Raw genomic sequence first — 21509 nt, forward strand, 5'->3', positions numbered from 1 at the left:
GTCACCAGTCAGCTCGGAACTGGAGTGGCCAATCTTCAGCTTTTTCAGCAGAACCCAGAAATCTAGATTTTAGTGAGAAATCTCTTTTGATTTAAAAGTGTTGGTAATGAATTCCAATTGTTTTAAAACATTGCAAAAGCCAACTAAAACACCCCTGTGGACTTAATCTGGTCTATAGCTCCCCTCCCCCAATGTGGAAACTTGAGGGAAATTACGGACCCATGAAGACACCTGGAGGGTCTGTCCAGCCGTGGAGGCCTCCACGCTGAGGCCTCAGGAGGGTGTGCAGCTCCTAACACTGCAGCGTGGACTAACTCTCTTCTCAAGATCTGGGCTGCACGACCCTAGCTTCATCTGTGGCTGCAGGCTGGTGCCAGGTTGCAAAGGTCCAAAGTGGATTTTATAACCTGGAGCTAGAAAAGCTTCAGAGCCCCCCCAAAAAGCCTGAGACATTAGCCTATCTGATCCCTTCATTTGTCAGTTGGGGAAACTGAGGCTGAAAGAAGGGAAGAAATCTTACCTGGAGCAGTGATGCCCTGATATGACGTCACCTGAGCCACTCTGTTCAGTGTGTGGGACACAATGGTGAAGAGCATGACTTTAAGACAAGGTGGATCTGTGTGTTACCCAGTCCCGCCCCTGCACAGCCAAGACACGATCTTCACCCTCTCTGAACTTCAGATTCCTCATCTAAAAATTGGGGCTACAAACATCTTCCCCAAACAGCAGTTGTGATGCTTCATTGTAACTGTGTAGGTAGAGTGTGGAGTGGTTGGTGCCATGCTAGCACATGGTACGTTTTCTTCAAATGCCAGCTGGCACTCTATTCAGGGAGGAGATTTTGTATGATACAGCGAAGTGCATGGGCTTTGGGTAAGCCATCTCTGAGATTAAGTGCAGGCTCTGCCACGTACAGCTGTGAAACACTGGATGAGTTATTTATCAAGAGCCCAATTTCATCATCTGTAAAATGAGGATGAAAGTAGTACCCAGGGGATTAAATGAGATCTGTAAGGTACTTAGCACAGTGTCTGAGCCATCATCAGAAGCGTTGGTTATTATGTAATCAGTGTGGGTTTCCTCTGAAGAACTTGTCAGATGTTTATGGAAAAATATTAAGGGATGCTGAAACCGTGGCCACATACCCAGGCTGCCCCCTGCAGGGAGTTTTATATAAATCCAACCCCTGGAAACGCAACTGTTTCTGCCAGGTTCCTCCTTCCCTGCAGGAGCTCCCAATATTCCTGGATGGGAGGACTACCAGGCCTCCAAATGCTGCTACCCACAGAGTCTGCTAAGGAGTGGTGTTTTGTATGCACATTTAAAAACGTTACATAGTCCCATTATTTTGTTAGACGGACAGATTGCTCGGGGCAGATGGACGATTTGTCCTGATCCAGGTGGGCAAGACTCTGTGCGTTAGGGAGGCAGTCATGCTTCTTTTGTATGACAAGGAACTCTGTATCCACAAGAAGGTTTTGGAAAACCAGAAGGCTCTAGGTCTGGGCCCTACAAGCACTTTTCAGTGACACACTGAGGCAAGCTTTTACCCTTCCTACGTGTTCCCTAGTGATTCATGTTGCACTGCGCACTCTGATCGGAGCACATGCCTGCACTGTTTAAATTGTGGTCACTGTCCCTCCCACAGACAGCAAGGGAACACATTCGGGATTCTACTGCCAATATTCATTCACTCTGGCAGCCAGTGTATCTGTCACGACTTCTTTGGTGGCAAGTGATAGAATCACAACTCCAACCAGCTTTAACGAAAAAGCTCAAAGGGTAGCTGGGTAGTTGAGGGGCAAAACTGGTTTGAAGGCAAGCTTGGATCCAGGAAGCAAACCGGGCAGTTGCTCTTTTCTCGCCATCTCCCGGCTCTGTCCTCCTCTGTTTAGTGTTCATCTTCAGATGGTCTGTCCCAATCTGTGGCAGAGAAGGCCACACAGCTGCAGGCCTGAATTCCTTACAGCTGGAGATTCTAGGTGAGAAAGGGAGCCTCTCTCCCTGCAGTTCCAGCAGTGGACCAGAGGGGGCACTCATACTCTAGGTAAACCACAGGATCTAAGCCCAAGGGAGGTGCTGAGCAGTGAAATGCAAGCCTCCCCTGCAGCCAGGCGCGCACCTGCAGCACGCCACCCTGTCAACTACATGCTGCGATTTCTGTTTTGCACATCTCATTTTATTCGTTTGCTAGGGCTGCCACAACAGAATTTCTGCCAGCAGATCTGGTTTCCTCTGAGACCTATCTCCATGACTTGTGGATGGCTGCCCCTTTGCTGTCTCTTCACGTGGCCGTCCCTCCCTGCATGGGCTCCCTGGCTGTCACCACGTGTCCAAATCTTCTTATGAAGACACCAGTCAGATTGGATCAGGCCCTACGCTAACAGCGTCATCTTAACTTAATCACCTCTTTAAAAGTCCTATGTCTAAGTAGAGTCACATTCACAGGTACTGGGGGGTTACGGAATCAAAATATGAAATGGAAGGGTGAGGACACAGTTCAACTAGCAAATGGCAAGGCTGAGACTGCCCTGAGAGAGGATGCGTCTAACCAGGTGCCCTTACCCATGATGCGGTACTGTCCCTGCTGGAATTCATGGCAGCATACGTGGAGGCAAAGGCTTTACAACCCTCAGCATTGGGGAAAATCAGAGGCTGTATCCACTGAAAATCTTAGCGAGGTCCAGGGACGCCCTGTCTATATGATGCTCCAGCAGGATACCACTGGTATATGAGCGTCTCGGCTGTCAGGCAAGCTGTGGTTCAGCAAGCCCTGTTTGTTGTCAAATAATTTTGGGTTTTCTTCTCTCTCTGCAGCGTTTTCAGATTGTTTCTCTTGGTCTCCCCAAAGACCAGCTATCATGAGGGCATTGAGGGAATACAAATCACCTTCTCTCCTTCGTTTTCCATCAGGTAGAACAGCGTTTCCCAAAGTGTGGAATTCAGACAGTTGGTGAAAATGTGAGATGTGTTTAGATGTTACACAGACCAACATATTTGGAAAGTTATGAATTTCTGTGAATTTGTGAATTTGTATTAAACATATAACTAGGACGGGTGCAGTGGCTTATGCCAGTAATCCCAGCACTTTGGGAGGATGAGGTGGGAGGATCATTTGAGGCCAGGAGTTCGAGACCAGTTTGGGCAACATGGTGAGACCCACCCCCCACCTCTGCCATCTCTACAAAAAAATTAAAAATAAAAATTTGCTGAACATGGTGGCGTGTGCCTGTGGTCCCATCTACTCGGGAGGCTGAGGCCAGAAAATCGCCTGAGTCTAGGAGTTTGAGGTTACAGTGAACTATGATCACACCATTGGACTCCAGTCTGGGCAACACAACAAGACCCTGTCTCTTAAAAAACAAAACTAAGCAAAACAAAACGAGCTAAACCAACCAAACAAGCAAAAAAACCCATATAAACAGTCCTACAAACCCGTACTTTTCACTGGCATTAAAATAGAAACATCAGATACATGTCAATTGAAAGAAAAATATCAAGTAAATAGTATTAAGAAAATAAATAATTTGATGAAATCGTGAAGGTGATGCTTGAATGACTGAAATCTGGGAAGAACTGGGGTGGAAATTCTTCTGGCTGTGGACATAGATGTCATGCCAATTTTAAGTCTCATTTATCTGCACATTTAGCTCTAATTTTCCTGGAGGCTGATCATAGATGGTGACTTCTGGCCTTTGGTTTCTCTCGTCTGTGTCTCTGGGCCAATCATATTGGACCAGGCCAAGTACAGAGGTGAAAGGCTTGTGAGTGGTGGGGAGAGGCTGACCCTCATCTGCACAGCCCCTGGACTCTATTCATTTGGGGTCTTGCAGCAGGGCTTCTGAGTGACTTTGCGCTGCCCATAGCTGAGTATGTAGGTAGGTGTTTATCACTGTGCAGTCAAGATTTTTAGCAACTCAAAGTCCGATGTGGAATAATATGTTTAAAACTTAATTCCACATGGAACTGGCATAATTCTGTGAAGGTTAGTTGCTACTAATTTTCGTAGTGCTTTTGCCCCCTTGAATTTTGCTAACAGTGCTGAATAACAGCCTTCTAGTCCACGTTTGGCTCTGTGGCCAGCTGCAGCTGCTGACACCTTCCACAGCTGGCGCCCATGTCTATGAACTGGGTGCCCGATGAGGATGAGGGGATGCAGGCACAGGAGAGCTGGCTTCTGGTTCTGATCTGCTCACTCAGTCAGCCTGTATCATGGCTGCGAATTGCAACTATTGTATTATTAGCTTTAAGCTCTAACCTTCTGTGGTTTCTGTGGCCTCTAAAGTCATGTTCTGCTTTATTGATGTAAGGTTGATCTCCAGTGTCCAAAGGGGTTGTATGTGTGGGGAAAGGCCCCCTTCTAGAATTTCAGACAGTCTGACTTAAAATGTTATGTCTGTTCATGAAAGGAAGATGGGTGAGAGCAACGCTTCTTACACTTCACCATGTGTGTGAATCACCTGGGGATCTTATGAAAATACAGATGCTGATTGGGCAGGTTGGGGTGGGGCCTGAGGTTCTGCATTTCACAGAAGTTCCTGGATGATGCCAATATTCCCAGTTAGAAACAACACTTTGAGTGTCAAGGCTTGGAACAATTCTTCCTACAGCCAACATGTTGACAAAGCACCCTCTACAAAGCCTGGATGGTTGAGAGGTGTCCTTTTAGACCCTGTGCGTGGCTGGCCCCTGCCTGCCCTCCCACCACTTCTAATCTCACTCTCCCCTGCATTCACTGTACTCCATCCTCATTGGTTCTTTTTGTTCCTCCAATAAGCCAAGCTCTTGCTCACACCAGGGCCTTTGCATCCACCATCTCTATGCCAAGAATGCTACCAATCCCACTTTTCCCCAGGTACTTGGTTTTCATCCTTTGATTAGCATACGAAGTGAGTTCCTTTCTCATGATACCTATTTGTTGTCTCTGTAGCAGTTATCTTCATGTGCCAGCTCTTTTTCTGTTGCATATTATGATTTGTTTCTCCTCTAGACCAGAGTCCATGAGGAAAGCCCGTTCCTGCCTTCCACACTGTTGTATCGCTCATGAATATTTGTTGGGTGCATGTGTAGGCGGGGAGCAAAGATGCATTCTCGAGTATCTTTTTGCACATTTGAGCCACCTGTCTGGAGGGGCTGTGTTGGGGCTGAAAGTCAGCATTGGTTCTTATTGAAGAATAGCAGAATGAGAGCTCAGAAAAGGAGCTACTTTTAATTCTAAGCCACATCTCATCTTTAGAGATGTTGAAATGTGAAAAAAGTGTGCATCTTTGAACAGATAAAATATAGTAAGCTGGCCAGGCACGGTGGCTCACGCCTGTAATCCTAGCACTTTGGGAGGCCAAGGTGGGTGGATCATGAGGTCAGGAGATCGAAACCGTCCTGGCTAACACAGTGAAACCCCGTCTTTACTAAAAAAAAAAAAAAAAATACAAAAAATTAGCCGGGCATGGTGGCGAGTGCCTGTAGTCCCAGCTACTGGGGAGTCTGAGGCAGGAGAATGGTGTGAACCTGGGAGGCGGAGCTTGCCGTGAGCCGAGATCACGCCGCTGCACTCTAGCCTGGGCGGCAGAGCGAGACTCCATCTCAAAAACAACAACAATAACAAAAAACAGTAAGCCTAGCATGTCTTAAACAGAGGTTATGTTAAATTCGTTTATAAAATATTGGATTAAACAAGGGTACTATGATGGGACTTCTCAGGACTTTTGGCAATGTGTATTGTGAGTCTACAAGAGAAGGGATGTGATGTGCTCTTTCATGGCACAGTGGTTGTGGCAGAGGTGCTGTGATTTCCTCAACCAGAGGCCATTCCTTTTCTGCCCTCCTCTCTTCTTCTTTGTTGGTAGAGAGCCTGGTTCCCCCTGTTGAGGCTGAAAATACCAAATGCCCAGTTTCCCAGCCCTTATTGCAGCAGGGGCAGGGACATATCCCTAGTTCTGGCCAGTGGGATCCGAGCCGAAGTCTACTGAGGACTTCGGAGAAGTTTTTCCGACTACAATAGACATGCAATAGACTTTCTTGTTTTTTGATGTGATTGTGTGAGGACATGATGCCTGGAGCCACAGAAGCCTCTTATAAACATAGAGGACATGTGGCTCAGGGCAAGAGCCAATATGCTGAGGATGGTAGGGCACAGAGATGCAAACAACCTGGGCTCTGGACTCCATCCCTGAGCTGCTGAATGTACTAACTCTGCACCTTGGATTTCTGGTTGTGCAAGACAACGTGTTCTCACCGTTGAAGCCACTTGTAATAAGGTGCTCTCCTACCTGCAGCTGGAAGGATCTTGCCTAATAAGAGTGGTAAGCCGGTCTCTCTGAGTCAGACAGGCTGGAATTCATTCCTGGCTCTACCAGTGGTAATTGTGGTTCTCTTCAAAGCTATTTACTCATTTAGGAGATGGAGATATTAATAATGGCTGCTTCTTGGGTTGTTTCAGAAGCTTAAATGAGATGATGGGTGTGAAGTGCTCGCATAGAACTTGGAACATTGCTGGTGCTTAGTAATAAGGAACTATTATTATTATTATTATTATTTTTGATCACAGAACTTCTTTGTTGTTGGAACATCCTCTACCATCTTGAGGGATATTGCATTCTACAGAAAACAATCTGAGTGATGTTTACCTTTACCAAACTTTCTCATTTTACAGAAGGAGAAACTGAGGTCAAAGGAGTGGCTGCTGTTTTGGTGCTTTTATTTTGAAAAATGTGCAGGGGTCAGCCTCTTCCCATGTCAGTCGTTTCCACTCCCACACAAGAAACAACAGAAGGACGCAGGTTTAGGGTTGAAATGATGTGCTTTTATGGGAAACAGAAATATCCAACAACAATAACAAAAGCCCTTCAATCTCGCCAAGTTCTTAACCAGTGACAATGAGGCAGCTTCCATGATTGCTTCTGGCTGGGGACGATTCTAAAGGGTCAGGAAAGTGAAAAGACATTGGCCAAAAAGAGAAGTTGCAGGGAGGGCTGACATCCTACATGAGAACACAGCAGACTTCCCTCTGGCTCCTCACCCTATCACCCCTTCAACTTAGAATCTCCTCCCAATCTACAAAGATCCTTCCTGAATTTTCCTCAGATGCAATCTCTTTCAGAAAGCTTTCCTTGGTCTGCTCTAACTGCATATGACTTTTCATTAACATCACGCACACTTTCTCATTCCTTCTCTGATCACTTTCTGCCTTACATCCGTTATGTTTGGGTACATGCCTTACGATACCCACTATTGGTAGGCATGTCCCTGAGACCAAGTCCCAGGTTGATTCACCCCTGTGCTCCCCTCCCCCTCCCCCATTCAGTGCTCAGTATTCAGCAGGTGCTCAACATCAGAGGTGCTCAGTGAGGGTTTGTTCAATTTAAGTCAGTTCTACATTTGCCATGTCACATCACCAGTCTCTTGAGAGTCATTATTATCATTTTCACTTCTTCATCCTTCCTCCATGATCTCAAAATGGTCTGACTCAAGGCATCTCCAAGAAGGAACAGCCCCCACCAAACATTGCCCACTCAAGGTGAAAGGTTTGGAGAGGAGAAGAGAGGTTAAGTTTTCTCCCCTGTTCAGGGAGGCGAGCAGGCAGGAAAGGAAGCCACCGGGGAAATCCGGGATGGCCATGAGCAATGTTGGCCAACACTTCATTTTGGAATCTCATAAGCAGCCTCCAAAAGTTTCCCTGTGAAACATGGCCAACTTTGCAGCAGGAGCCGAGGACTGGTGGGGGTATGTTATGGTTGCCCTGCCAGCCCACAGACTAGAGGCATAGACCAAGAACCTTTCTTTGGGACATGGCCTATTTTCTCTCTGGAGGGCGGTGAGAGTTGTCTGTCTGGTTGTTCAGTTGGAGCTCTGGTGGGAACATTAGCCCTGCGGTGTGTTGAGTTGTCAGGCACATAGATTGTAATAAGGCTAAAGAATACAAGCTGCAATCATGGGCCTCTCCTTGAAAGGGGGAAGGGTTAGGAGGTGCTGGGAGCAGTGAGGGAGAGAGGAGGGTCCCAAGAAATCCTGCAGCTCTGATTCTAACAGGTGCCCTGCTCTATCTCCCACTTCTGCTCCCTCTCCTTTCCTCTGGTTCTCCAAGTCCAGGTCAGGCAAAGGGGCCAGTTGGAAGTGGCGGAGGGAAGGGAAGGGCCTTTTCCTTTTCCTACCATGAATCCTAGATTCGGACAAGGGAGAGTTTACAATCCAGGGCAGAAGGAGGAGGGTTAGGGAGCTGAGGAGAGGCCTAGGCCCTGTCCATTTCTGTTGACTGGTGTAATAACTATATTTGAGATTCACGCTTTTAACTGCATTGCCCCCAGAGAGCACTGAGCTCCTAACTGGGGGTGTTGAGAAAGTTCTTCGTGGGCGCTCAAAGGAGCTCATTGATTTGGGGAGATTGCTGCAGATCTTCCCATGGGAGGGCCCCTCTGGGGCCAATAAGGTGTGGAAACCACATGGTCAGCATCAGCCCTAGAAATTTAAGAAAGGGGCCACGAAGCAGTGAGAAGAGAGACTTTTTCAGGCACCTTCTTTAGGAAAGAGAGTTGGACCTTGGGGCACTCAAGTTAGGACAGATGTTTCAGTATAAAAAGGATCCCCAATAAAAGGACAGAGTCCCCTCAAATCCCTTCCCAGATCCCACAGCACTTAGAAAAGAGAAAGTAAGGAGCATAAAAATATCTCGATGACGTGGGCTTGCCTGACAGTACAGAAAAGCAAGTCTCATGGCAGTCAGTGTGTCCCTTTACACAAGAGAGGATTATACCGAGCTTCAGTAGAGAGATTTTACATATATCTTTATATAAATGCATATATATTTATAGAGCCTCTGCCTAGAACAGCCGGGCTTGCTTCTTCAGTTCATTCCTCTTCCAGAGGGCCAGCCGGTCAAACTCAGAGATGGTCATGCCAAAGACTTGGTAGAACTCTTCCTGGGACAGGTGGCGCTGAAGGAGGCAGGGCAGGTGGGGGTGAGGAGACAGAGAAAGAGAGCAGTATGAGGATGCAAGATGTGGGGGCAGGTGGAGGCAGCAGTGGGTGCTGCGTGTTCCCTCCGGGCACCCTGTGCCTTGCATGATGCCTGAGCCTGGGATGTGTGTGATGAATATTTGTTGAATGAGTGAATACGGAATGAACACTTCCCCACGGAGGACTCTGGAGCTGATTTGGCTGGAGAGGCCTCCTGTGCCTATGACTCAAGTGGGGCTTCCGCTTCCACTACACACCCCTTGGAGTCCCCTGTTGACTCCTTCCCTTTCTGCATGCCTGCTCCATGTATTTGCATCCAGAAGTGTGTGTGGATTCATGCTATCCCACTCCCCTTTGAGAGAAAAAGGAGCCATGTCCAAGATTTTAGGGAATATTTCCTCTTACTGATGTTTTAACAAATGATTTGGAAGGCTGTTCATCAGGCCGGTCAATGAAAAACATTACTGCTCATAATTTTTGATGCACCAAAGTGTCCTTTTATCTTTTTCTGATATGAAAACAAATATGCTTTATAATCAAACCCTTGTCTGCATTCTATAGTAGATTTTCCCCTCTTTCTGGCCTCCTTCCCTTCCTCCCTTCTAAGCAGCTTTAAAAGTGTGATACATTGTCAAAAGCTTTTAGAGCTAGAAACATACAGCACTTAAAATGTAAAATGTTAACAATTGGTGTATTTAGTGAACGGTAGATGGATGTTCATTTTACTATTCTTGAAACTTTCCTGGAGAGCTAAAATGGAATTTCAAAATGGAATTTACCATTAAGTTTAAAAAGAGAAATATATGGCATATATACTGCCTGGAAACTTAATGGGTTCACTTAAGCTGGCTTGTTGGTAGCAATTACATGAGCTAATTGGGTAATGAAGGAGATTCAATGAAAATTATGTATGTGACCACACAATAATTTGTCAGTTCTTCGGCTTGTTGTCACTGTGAACTATCTTTTTTTTTTTTTTTTTTTTTGAGACAGAGTTTCGCTTTGTTGCCCAGGCTGGAGTGCAGTGGCATGGTATCAGCTCACTGCAACCTCCAGCTCCCTGGTTCAAGCAATTCTTCTGCCTCAGCCTCCCAAGTAGCTGAGACTACAGGTGTGCGCCACCATGCTGAACTAATTTTTTTGTATTTTAGCAGAGGTGGGGTTTCACCATATTGCCTAGGCTGGTCTTGAACTCCTGAGCTCAATCTGCCCTCCTCAGCCACTCAAAGTGCTGGGATTACAGGTGTGGGCCACAGCGCATGGCCATGTGAACTAACATTTTCACCATACCTTCAGAATTTCAAGCAAAGGTAATATTGACAATTTTTGGTCAATAATTTTTTAAGTAGTAGAGCTGGGACCAAAGTCCAGGCAAAATGCATTACATTCCCAATGCCCCTCTTGGTCAGCCCCATTAAAAAATTCATAAGTAAGTCTTTCTATTATGAAAAATGTCAAAACTACACAAAAGAGAGAAAACAGGACAAAGCCCATGTCCACTATCCAGATCCAGTAATTGTGAGGTTTTCCACATTTGCTTCATTTATCTATTTTATTTGCTGAAATATTTTAAAGCAAAGCCTAGACTTTGTGTCATTTCATTCCTATGCACTTGAGAATGTATCTCAAAACACACTGGACATTTTCTCACATTGTGGTTACACAATGCCATGAGTAAACCCAAGAAAATTTAACGAGAATTCCTCAGAATTCCCTGATACCTGCCCATTACAAAGTTCCTGTCTTGAAAATGTCTTTTTACAGTTGGTTTGTCTGAATTAGGACCCAGGCAGTGCCCACACATTATATTTGCTTGTTAGATCCCTAAGACCCTGCCTCTTTCTTTGTACTATTGACTTGTCAAGTCAATAGTACTACTCAAGTAAGTGATGAAAGTTTGTGCTACTCAAGTAAGTGATGAAAGACACCCTGGATAGGACAGTCCCCCTCTCTGCTACTTCCATGGTAAAGACTGAGGGAAACTGTACTTTGGAATCATTTGTTGTTGTTGGAGGGTGGTGGTCGGTATTGGTTCTCTAGTTGAGTTTCTCCACCATGTTCAAAAATCTTTGTTATGAGACTTGATATAAAGGAATGGTAGAGTTACCCTCAAGTAATGTGTTCAAAAGTCACCCTCAAGTAACGTGCTCACAAGTAGGACACATTGGAAGGAGACCAGGGCTTCTCTCCTCTAAGGGCCAGCTGGGGCCTCCTTTCTCCCTCCAGTTCTCAAGGCCCCTAATGCCACCACTGTCCATCTGACATTTGCCATAGAAAGGTGTTAAAGCAGGAAGGTTAAGAGAGCAGCTCTTAGAACCGGGGAGATATGGCCATGTGACTATGGACAAGTTACTTAACCCCTCCTGAACTTCAATTTCCTTTTGTGGAAAATGGGAGCTTCCAAGTGTCTGCATCATGAATACCATGAGGGTGAATGAGCAGATACAGGTCATGTGCTCAGCACTCAAGGGCACACAGAAAGCACTCAATCTGGTCACTTTCACTATCATGGTGATCTTTTCATGCACCTGTTACATCGTGTGATCTGCTCCCAGTTTCCTTGGATTTCATCTTCTCCTCTTCATCTCTGTTGTGCTCACGTGACCCTAGACATACTCACCTTCTGCTATGTTCAAACACAACAAGCTCACTCCTGCATTAGGGTCTCAACACTGGCTGTTCTCTTGGCCCAGAAAGTTCTTCCTTCTTATAAAAGCATGCCCAACTCCCTCAACTACTTCGAACCTTTGCTTACATGTCATGCATCCAATGAGACCAACTCTGATGATGCTATTTAAAACTGCAACTCGCCTCTTCCTCTTCTAATCCCCTTCTCTTCTCTCTTTTAACTTTTTTCCTTAGCAGTCATTACCTTCTAACACACGGTGTCATTTATTTTTTCTTTGTGTCGACAATATTGACACAAATAAAGGAGACACATCTTGTGTCTCCTCACACAAGGATGTAAGTTCCAAGAGGGCAGGGGTCTCTGCTTTGTTCATTGATATATTGCAAGCATCTTGAACAGTACCTGGATGCTTCTGTGGACATAGGAGGAGAGCTAGGTTTGCTCCCTGCCCTCAGGGGTCCCCCAGTCTCAGGACTGTACATAAAACTAGTGCTTCTGATGGTGGAAGAAAGGGAGGCAGCACAAGGCTCAAGTTAAGCTCCCTCAGTTCAAACTTGGATTCTGTCATCACTAGGTGATCAGCTTTGGCCAAATGACAGCCTTGCTGAATCTTTATTTTCTCCTCTGTAAGATGAGGATGATTCAGTAAATATTTGGTGGATGACTGAATATCTATTCTCTGAGCTCCTTGAGGACAGGATCACAGTCTTCCTTCTTCAGTCCCCTCCTGGAATTAGTGCAAGAGGCTGGGGCAGTGTCTTTAGTCCATGAGCCTCAGCTCAGGCTACGCTTTAGACATCCTTGGGTGCTTTTAAATAGTTCTGAGGCCTGAGCTCCTTCCCCAAATTGTGATTGAATCGGTCTACCGTGGGGCCCCTATATGGTATTTTTAAAAAGCTCTCTGGGTGATTCTCATGTCCTGAAGAGTGTTTCCATCCCTAAAAACTGGCTTCACTGAGCTGCCCTGGGAGCTGTCCCCTTCAGCACTGGTGGACACTCTCATTTGGAGACAGTGAAAGGAGGAGGCCCTTGTTAAAATGTGAAGAGAATCACCCACTTCTAGCAACCCAGCATGCTAGAGCTGGAAGAACTCGCAGAGCTTCCTGGCTAACGTACATTACTCTCCTGCCCCAACCCTCCACCCTGGGCCAACTCCATGCCAGCAAGTCAAGGGCAGCTTGTATGCTCTTCCCGAGGAGTGCTGAACCTCCTGTTTCAGAAGCCTGCACTCAATTCCATAAACATTTTCTAACACCTCTCCCAGCCCAGGCCCTGTGGTAAAGGACAGACAATGTTTGTCCCTAAGAAATTCAGGGCCAGGCAGAGGAAATGGACACATCCATGATCTGATACACAGGAGAGTGAGAGGTGCTTGATGCACTTTGGATAGAAGGCTGGAGGAGGTCAAAGGACAAGGGGAGTGACCCCTCCTGTAGGAGGGTTGGAGGAAGCTTTGGGGCACAGGGATTACTAGTGCGGGGCCCTGAGGAGCAAGGAGGCTGGTGAGATGGGAAGGGCATTGATATGGCTTGGCTGTGTCCCCACCCAAATCTCACCTTGAATTGTAATAATCCCCACATGTCAAGGATGGGGCCAGGTGGAGATAATTGAATCTTGGGGGCAGTTTTCCATATACTGTTCTCCTGGTAGTGAATAAGTCTCATGAGATCTGATGGTTTTATAATGGGGAGTTCCCCTGCACAAGCTCTCTTGCCTGCTGCCATGTAAGACGTGACTTTACTCCTCCTTTGCCTTCCACTATGATTGTGAGGACTCCCCAGCCACGTGGAACTGTGAGACCATTAAACCTTTTTTTTCCTTTATAAATTACCCAGTCTCGGGTATGTCTTTATTAGCCGCATGGGAACAGACTAATAACAGGCATTCTAGGGAGAGAGAAAGGCAGGGAGTGGCAACAGGCTGCAAGGGGCAGAGTGTGCTCCAGCACCAGAGGAGCTCAGGAACTGGAACTCCACACCAGGCGGTCTGGACTGCTCAAATGTCCGGCACCATGTTCAGGCCCACCTCTGCACTTTTATTTATGCTGTTCTCCTCTCCACCTCCATCGATCCCAAACTCTACTCGTCTTCCTAGTTCATTTACATCCTTCCTTTTTCTGAAAACCTGTGTTGACTGCCTCAGGCCTTAGTGGTCTTCCCTGGACAACAGTAATCTAATGTTCATTGGGCACTTCATACTCAGTATGTTGCCAGACTCTATGCTAAGGGCTTTATGGGTATTGGCTCACTCACTTCTCTTGGCAGCGTGAGGGAAGCACACCAATCACTCTCACTTTACAGAGGAGAAAACCAAGTTGCAGCAAGGTTGTCACTTGGTTAAAGCTGCCTGCCTAGTGATGGCAGAATCAGAGTTTGAACCTAGGGAGTTTGACTCAAGACTTACTTATGCCTTTTTTTCCTTTTACATAGTGCTGCCTCCCTCTGTCCCCCATCACAAGCACAAGTTTTATGCACAATCCTGAGACTGCGGGCCCCTTGGGGGCAGGAAGCAAATCTAGCTCTTTTGCGGTTCTGCAGAAGCATCGGCCCTAGTGGAGGATTTACTGTCTCTGTGCACCACAGACACTAACTGAATTGAAGAGGAGGCAGCAAAGAAAAGTATGGGGCAGTTTTGGGGGAACAGCATGGGGCAGTTTTGGGGAACAGCATGGGGAAGTTTTGGGCTGAGGAAATTGGTTCAAGTCCCTGCTTTTTCAAAAAGCTGTGTGATCTTAAAGCCACTCTTCCACCCAGCCCTCTTGAGCTGGATTAGACCAAGCAACTTCTAAAATTTCTTCGAACCCAAGAGCTCCTGCTCAGTTTTTTAGACTTACCTCTAAACGGGTCCTGTCTACATCCTTGGGCAGGCGGTTTCTTCCTCTTGTAGTCACCAGCAGCAGTTCATAAGGGTAGATCTAAGGAGAAAGGGAGGTGGTCTCCAGCTTGGGTGAGGGTGGTAGGCTTGTTCCTTTCAGGTATATTTTGTGTCTGGGCTCTCTGTTCTATCCAGAAAGGGCCAGAAATTAAGTCTGGAGGAAGGGCTGGATCTGCCCTTCTTGTGGTTTCCCAACAGCCTTAAAATACCTTCTCTCAAAAGGCAAGGCCCCAGAGAGTCTCCTAATACTGCTAGGAATAAGCTTGGAGGTATTTGCCATGTGCCCATGGTATAATATGGGCACATGACCTACCAAATGTAAGTGTCTAATATTTGGCGACTGGCAAGCCATCAGAGTATCTCTAAAGCCCAGGGAGAGTATCTGATTTCAGTAGGCAAGAGACCTAGGGCAGGATTCAGGAAAAGTGGGCCAAGGAGGGACAGGAAATGTTGGTCTTGAAAGGACCCCTGGGGTTATTTATCTCTGTTTCCTTCCCACACAGACAGTGCTGTCATCCTCCTGGTGATCCCCAGTGTAGCAGCTCCAAGAATCCTGGAGACCCCCAGGGTCTATGCACATCCTTTACCTTGTACTCTGCAGAGAGAAAAAGAGACACACACACAGAATGGAGCCCATCAGTCTTCGCTTTGCATCACTACACGAGCCTCTGTCTTACTCTCTCAGGGGGTCTGGCCTCTATTGTCTCTTTCTCTTGACCACCAGAGACCTTGTCCTTGCTGAATTCACCCTGAAGGACAATCAAGAATGGTATGAGCACAGTGGAAGGCTGAAGATAGGGGTTGGGCTGATCTCGAGATAGTTCTAAGAAAAAAATGGCCTTAGAGATATTTAGAATAGAAATTAGAAGAATCTGAGATCTGAAACACATGGACAAGATCCTCTGTCTTCTGTGGGGAATCCTTCGAGGTTCTAATGTGGACCCCTGCTGCCTGAGTTTGTTCTTAGGAGCTGGTCAAGGTTGGTGTGAAAGCGTCACTGGCAGAGAGCAGAAAGCTCATGGAATTCTTACTGGGAACAGTGTGCTTTGGCTCTGAGTGCTTCCTCCACCGGGGCTGGCAGGCAACCCTTGCTCCACCGTCCAGGGAGAGGAGAACAGCACTCTGTGATGGTTCTGGGAACCCAGATGGAACAGGTGGCCTGGAGATCACCCAAGGCCAGGACTTGAGAGGATGAGGGAAGAGCAGGGGTAAAGGGAGAGGGTGGGAAGTGAAAGAGAGTAAGAATTCAGGGTTGGACACAGCCCAGCATGGGGACAGAATCTGTAGCCATCATTTGCCGAGGGTCAAGCAGCAGTTTTGAGTGGTACATCCAGAGGCCCTCTCCCTGCAGACCCCCTGCAGGCCTGCACTCACCTCGCATGCCCCAGTTGACTGCGTTCATGCTGTCGTAGTGGAAGAGGTCTGCGCTGGGCGTCTGCAGAAGAGACAGAACCAGGGCTGGCACTTCTGCCTCCCTGAAGCACTCACCCACCTCCAGAAAATGAACCAGCGCTTGTGGGACATAGGGCCTTCTCAGCAGCCTCTGTCTCAAGTTAGGGAAAATTAACTCGCTGCTCCATCCCTGTGTTTTGTCCTGGCACATGCTGGGCACTCAATGTATATCCATTTATTTGGTGAATTTCACTTCATGCTCTCTTTCATTGCTCAAATACCCCTTTTTCTAGGAGATCTGCCCTGACAACCTGGTTGGAAGTTGCAAGTCACTCCTTCCATGAACTCTCAATCCTTATCCTGCTCATCCTTTTTCTTTTTCCATAGCAGCATGCTCAGGGAGCTCAGAAAATGTACAGGCCATGTTAGAGGCCAGTGGAGCACAGCAGTTGGGGGTGGGCTGTGGGATCAGCTGGCCTGGGCTTGAATCCTGGCTCTACCACTTCTTGTTGAAGAGTGTGGGCAAGTCACCTCACCTCTCTGTGCCTTTCTGCATGCACAAAGTAGGGTAAATGATAGTAACCACCTCCTTGGGTTGTGAAGGACAAAACAAATTGGTGCTTGCAAAGTGTTTAGCTGAGTCCCTGGTACAGAGTTATTGCCCAATAAATACTAGTTGTTTCCAAGCCCCTCCGATGGGGGCCCCTTTTCATGAAGGGGTCGCCAGGGAGGGGAGCAAGTCATTGCCATACGGTTATTTCAGTTAACCCACCACTAGCCCCAGGACCTTTGCCCAGATTTCACCTTACAACAAGCTAATATTGGATCTAATAGCATTTTGGGGACAGCATCACCCCTGCATCTCCCAGCACAGCTTCTTACCCTGTGAAGCCCATTTCTTCGGTAGGCAGGCAGGGAGGCAGATTTGGAGATGAGAGGATCTGAAAAGAAGGATCTAGAGCAATTACCAGGAGTCTCAAGCCATGAGTCCCTCTCCCCGAGGTCATCTGGCCACCAACGGCCAATATTGCTCCCAACCTAGCAGGAAGGGGTGGAGGCCAGAGGCCACCAACTCTTCCTGATGCTCTCCAGATTTGCAACTTGACTGTCTCTGGGGGCATTTCACTCTAGCAGAATTCTAGGTACCTGCCCAAGGCACCCACTCATACACTCTTCTGTCCTTGATCTGCACATCTCTATCTTCCTGTGATAGATCCCTGTGTCCTGGCCACAGGCTGGCTCTGGACAAAGGCCCTGGAATTGAAGTCAAGCTCAGAACCCAGGCAGGAAAGCTCCCAGGTGGTAGAAGAGGTATGTGCACTTCTTTCTCTCTGGGACCATCATTTGGGGATGGCAATCCTAGTTCCAGAACCCCAAATGCAGACCCACAATCTGAAAAATACAATGGGGTAGACTATTTGAGGTCAGGAGTGTGCTGGGACATCCACACTGTATGGTCATTAGAGCTATGGAGAACTGCAGCTGACACAGCTCTGTCCCTCATGGGACATGATGGGCTGAAGGTAGGGCAGGCAGAACTTACCACTGTCAGCCAGGTAGTGAGACCGAGGGGCTGCAGGAGAGAAAAGCTGAAGGTCATTGCTCATGAGGACAGACAAACATGGTGGAGACAATTCATGGGGACAAAGAGACGTGGCTTCCATACCTGGTCCCCCTGGCTGGCTGGGTAAAGGGGCCTCTTTCAGCCCCTCCTTCCCCACTGGTCAGTTTTTAATTGTTGCACTTGCACCCCATCTCCCTCCCCTGTCCAGCTCCTAGCCTGGCACCTGGCACAGGGCAGGTGCTCTGTGATATTTGTTGCGCAGATGTGGTTGAACAGGGTTGAATTGCAAACAGCACTGGTGCACTGCACAGACACCAGTGCCAGGGGTTGAACACAGTGGCCCTCAGTGGTCAGGCAGGAAAACAGGCTCAGCAATTCATCCTGGCTCTGCCATTAGTAGATATCTAACTTCAGACAATCTAATTAATCACGCTTCGGTTTTCTCATCTGCAAAATGGGGAGTGATAGTTTCCTTTGTAGGATTACTGTGAAGAATATGTGACACAATACAGTAAGATACTTAGCATAGTGCCTGAGGCATCTATAACACTCCATAAAACTGATTTTGTCATTATTGCCACCAACATCAACATCTTCAATCTCACTGAGAGTCGAGGTGTAGTACAGGGAAGAGGGAAGAGCTTGTGGCCTTCGGGCCACTCCAACTTGGGTCTGATCCTGGTTCAGTCACTTACTAACTTTCTCACTTGGAGCAAGTGGCTTAACCTGAGTTCTCTCATCTATAAAGTGGGTGAAAACAATCCCTCTACACTGCAGCTCTACAGGAGTGTAACATACCTACAAATGCCTGGCACAAGAAGTATAACAAATGATGCATTTTATTATCCATAAAGTATTGATCTGAGATGAGATTTCCTGGCAGGACTGCATCTCACAGGAGTAAGAAAAGGAGGAGGCAGACAGACAGAGAGAGAGAGTGTGTGTGTGTGTGTGTGTGTGTGTGTGTGTGTGTGTGTGTGTCCAGGAATAGGGAGGCGCTTGCAATGAGATTTTCAAGAAGTGTTTGAATAAAGCCCCTGCTTATATAACTTCAAGTCATGGTACACTCATTGCCTCAGGAGGCCATCTCTTGCATCTTTGAGCCATTCTGATGATTATAAGACATTTTTCTTTACACTGAATCGGACTGGAAGTCAGAGCTTCAGATGCCCCAAAGCAATGGGAGTGACTGCTCCAGGCAGAGCACGCTCTTATATGGTGCCCCATACAGCCCCTTTCCAAATCTGGGAGCGATGAAGCTCCCAGAGGGGGTATTACAGGGTTTGGGGCTAACCTTTGTGGCCAGCCTCTTCTGATTCTTTTGTTAGCCCAGGGGATTGAGACTGGGCTGGCTACATTCCAATAGAACCTAATTTATAAAAACAGGCAAGGAAGCTGATTAAGTAAGCTCCATTACTGATAAATTGAGTGATCTTGGGCAAGTCACCAAAGGCTTCTGTGCCTTAACTCCCCATCTGTATATGTAGGGTGATAAGGGCACCCCACCCACCACAGGGCTGCTGTGAGGAAGAAGAGAGAGGATGCATGGGCTGTGCCTCAAGGGAGCCTGACTCAGAGAGAACAGCTGACACTGCCAGCTAGTCATGGAGGAAGGTGTCCCCACCCTGTTGGGCTTCCAGAGCAGTGCTTACAGCCATTGAGGGACATCTCATAGCCAGCTGTGTGCAGGGCCTCCCTGCTGCTGGTGGAGCTCCGGGGAGGGGTCCAGGGGTCTGCATAGGAGCTCGACCGGGCCTTCATCTCTTCCTTCAGAATCAGCCGGCCAATTCCACTTTGGAGCTGAGGGTGGGGGAAGAGCAAGATGAAGTTAGAAGGAAAACAAAGGACACTGAGATCCAACGGGCTTGGGCAAGGCTGAGGATCGCATTCCCTATAGCAGCCTGCTCTCACGTTTGCCTTCCCAGCATCCCTCCCACCTTGTGGCACCCATATTTCCTGTTGCAACCTCATCTTGTCTTCCACAAGTTGTCCTGTGGTCTGGGTGGGGGTCTGGTGGTGGGCACAAAAAAGCAAGCCTGGCCAGTGACAGGATCCCATTGTCCTGGCACAGTGATTGATTCAACAATGGGCAGATAGCCACCTTTTTCTTTTTAACTGAGGTGAAAATTACATAACTTCTAATTAACCATTTTAAAGGAAATGATTCAGTGGCATTTAGTGCATTCACAATGTTGTGCAACTACCACCTCTATCTCGTTTCCAAATTCCATTGTTTCCCCCAAAGGAGATCCCATACCCATGAAGCACTCACTCCCCATTCCCCTCTCCCCCAGGGGCCCGGGAACCACCAATCTATGTTCTGTCTCTATGGATTTGCCTAGTCTGCATATTTCATGGAAATGGAATCACACAATACGTGACCTTGTGTCTGGCTTCTTTTATTAAGCATAATGTTTTCAAGATTCATCTGTATTGTGGCATGTATCACTACTTCATTTCTTTTCATGGCTGAATAATATTCCACTGTATGGACATACCAAATTTTATCTATTCATGAGCTGATGGACATTTGGATTATTTCCATATATTAGCTGTTGTGAATAGTGCTGCCACAAATATGAGTATATATGTATTTGTTTAAGTCCTGTTTTTAATTCTTCTGGGTATATATCTAGGAGTGGAATTGCTGGATCATATGGTAATTTTACATTTAATTTTTGAGGAACCACCAAATTGTTTTCCACAGTGGCTGGAACAAGGGTTTCACCAGCAATGAACAAGGGTTGCAAGCACCTGCTTACCATTATGTGAAAATAGCTTGCCTGACTATGAAGCCAATCCAGAGGCAAGCCCCACAAGTGAAAAGACAAATTTTCTATGGCATTTTTTGAGCAGTTGGATCTAGTCATACTTTAAGCTAAGGCTATCATTTGATTTTTCAGTTATGCAAAGCTATGCTTTTCTTTTTTCTAAGTGGGTTTGAATTTGTTTTTTGTCACTTGCAAATGAAAAGATCCTTAGCGATATGCCCAAATGAAAAGATCCTCAGTGATATATGCTCTAAGCATCTTACTCAGTGGTGTGGCCTGCTCACCTTGTGCATGCTGCGGTCAAAATCATCCTCCTCTCCTCCAGATGAGAACCTTCTGGCTCGGGGCACTGTCAAAAGACAGCTAAGATCAGCATGTGTACCCCACTCAGCCTGGCTTAAGGCATTTTTTTTTTTTTTTAAAGAAAAGCCACTTTTCTTTCTTTTTAATCTTATTTTTCAATGGAAACAGTCTCGTTTAAGCTAAGCCCCACATCAGCTGAAAGTGGTCTCTGCTGCCTTTGTGGTCTCTGAACACTCATCTCCCGTAGGGACGGATCACTGACCACTTGGTTATAGTTGTATTTGTATCTTACCTTCTTTTCTAGATGAAGACTTCTTTGAGAGTAGCAAAAGAGTCATCCTTTTATTAAATTTTTAAATTTTTGAGACAGGGGCTCACTCTGTCACCCAGGCTAGGATACAGTGGTGTGATCATGGCTCGTTGTAGCCTCAAGCCCCTGGGCTCAAGGAATCCTCCTGCCTCAGCCTCCCATGTAGCTGGGACCACAGGTATACACCATCACGCCCAGATAATTTTTAAAAATTTTTTGTAGAGATGAAGTGCCATGTTGTCCAGGCTGGTCTCAATTTCCTGAGCTCAAGCGATCTTCCCACCTTGACCTCCCAAAGTGCTGGGATTATAGGCGCGAGCCACGGTGCCCAGCCCCAAAGAGTTATCTCTGAGCTTCCATGAAGCTTTGCTCAGAATGCACATTCAATTAGTAAAGACATTGAATCAGAGTGGATCTTGATGAAAATTTCCCCCCCATACTTGAGAGGAACAGCTTGGATTGTATGATTGGGTGAGGTGGTATCTGAAGACCACTGAGACCCCCTTACCAGAAGCCTTCCACCTTCCCACATCCTCTCTTTCTCCATCCTCCAAACCATTTTTTACCCTACAGCCAAAGTGGTCTCTCAAAAGCACAAATGTGATCGTGCCACTACTTTCAATGTGATCATGCCACTCACTGTTTAGGATAACAATCAAAATGTTTACCTCAACCCTCAAAACCCCGGGGGAACTCCTCCCTCATCTGTACTGC

General features: G+C 46.9%; 1 protein-coding gene across 1 annotated transcript in view; it reads right to left on the minus strand.

The window, feature by feature from the left end:
• Positions 1–6780: 6780 nt before the first annotated feature.
• ABLIM3 (actin binding LIM protein family member 3) overlaps positions 6781–21509 on the minus strand; it is a 119812-nt gene continuing 105083 nt past the window's right edge. The window contains exons 14-21 of the mRNA XM_023227081.2: positions 20467–20531; positions 19064–19211; positions 17391–17420; positions 16730–16788; positions 15830–15890; positions 15043–15050; positions 14415–14495; positions 6781–8930 (exon numbers count right to left, since the gene is read on the minus strand). Coding sequence (XP_023082849.1) covers positions 8817–8930; positions 14415–14495; positions 15043–15050; positions 15830–15890; positions 16730–16788; positions 17391–17420; positions 19064–19211; positions 20467–20531 — 566 coding nt within the window. The 3' untranslated portion in view covers positions 6781–8816. The remainder of the gene's footprint in view (positions 8931–14414; positions 14496–15042; positions 15051–15829; positions 15891–16729; positions 16789–17390; positions 17421–19063; positions 19212–20466; positions 20532–21509) is intronic.

Source organism: Piliocolobus tephrosceles, chromosome 4, assembly GCF_002776525.5.
Source record: "Piliocolobus tephrosceles isolate RC106 chromosome 4, ASM277652v3, whole genome shotgun sequence".
In the NCBI taxonomy this organism is placed as follows: Eukaryota; Metazoa; Chordata; class Mammalia; order Primates; family Cercopithecidae; genus Piliocolobus; species Piliocolobus tephrosceles.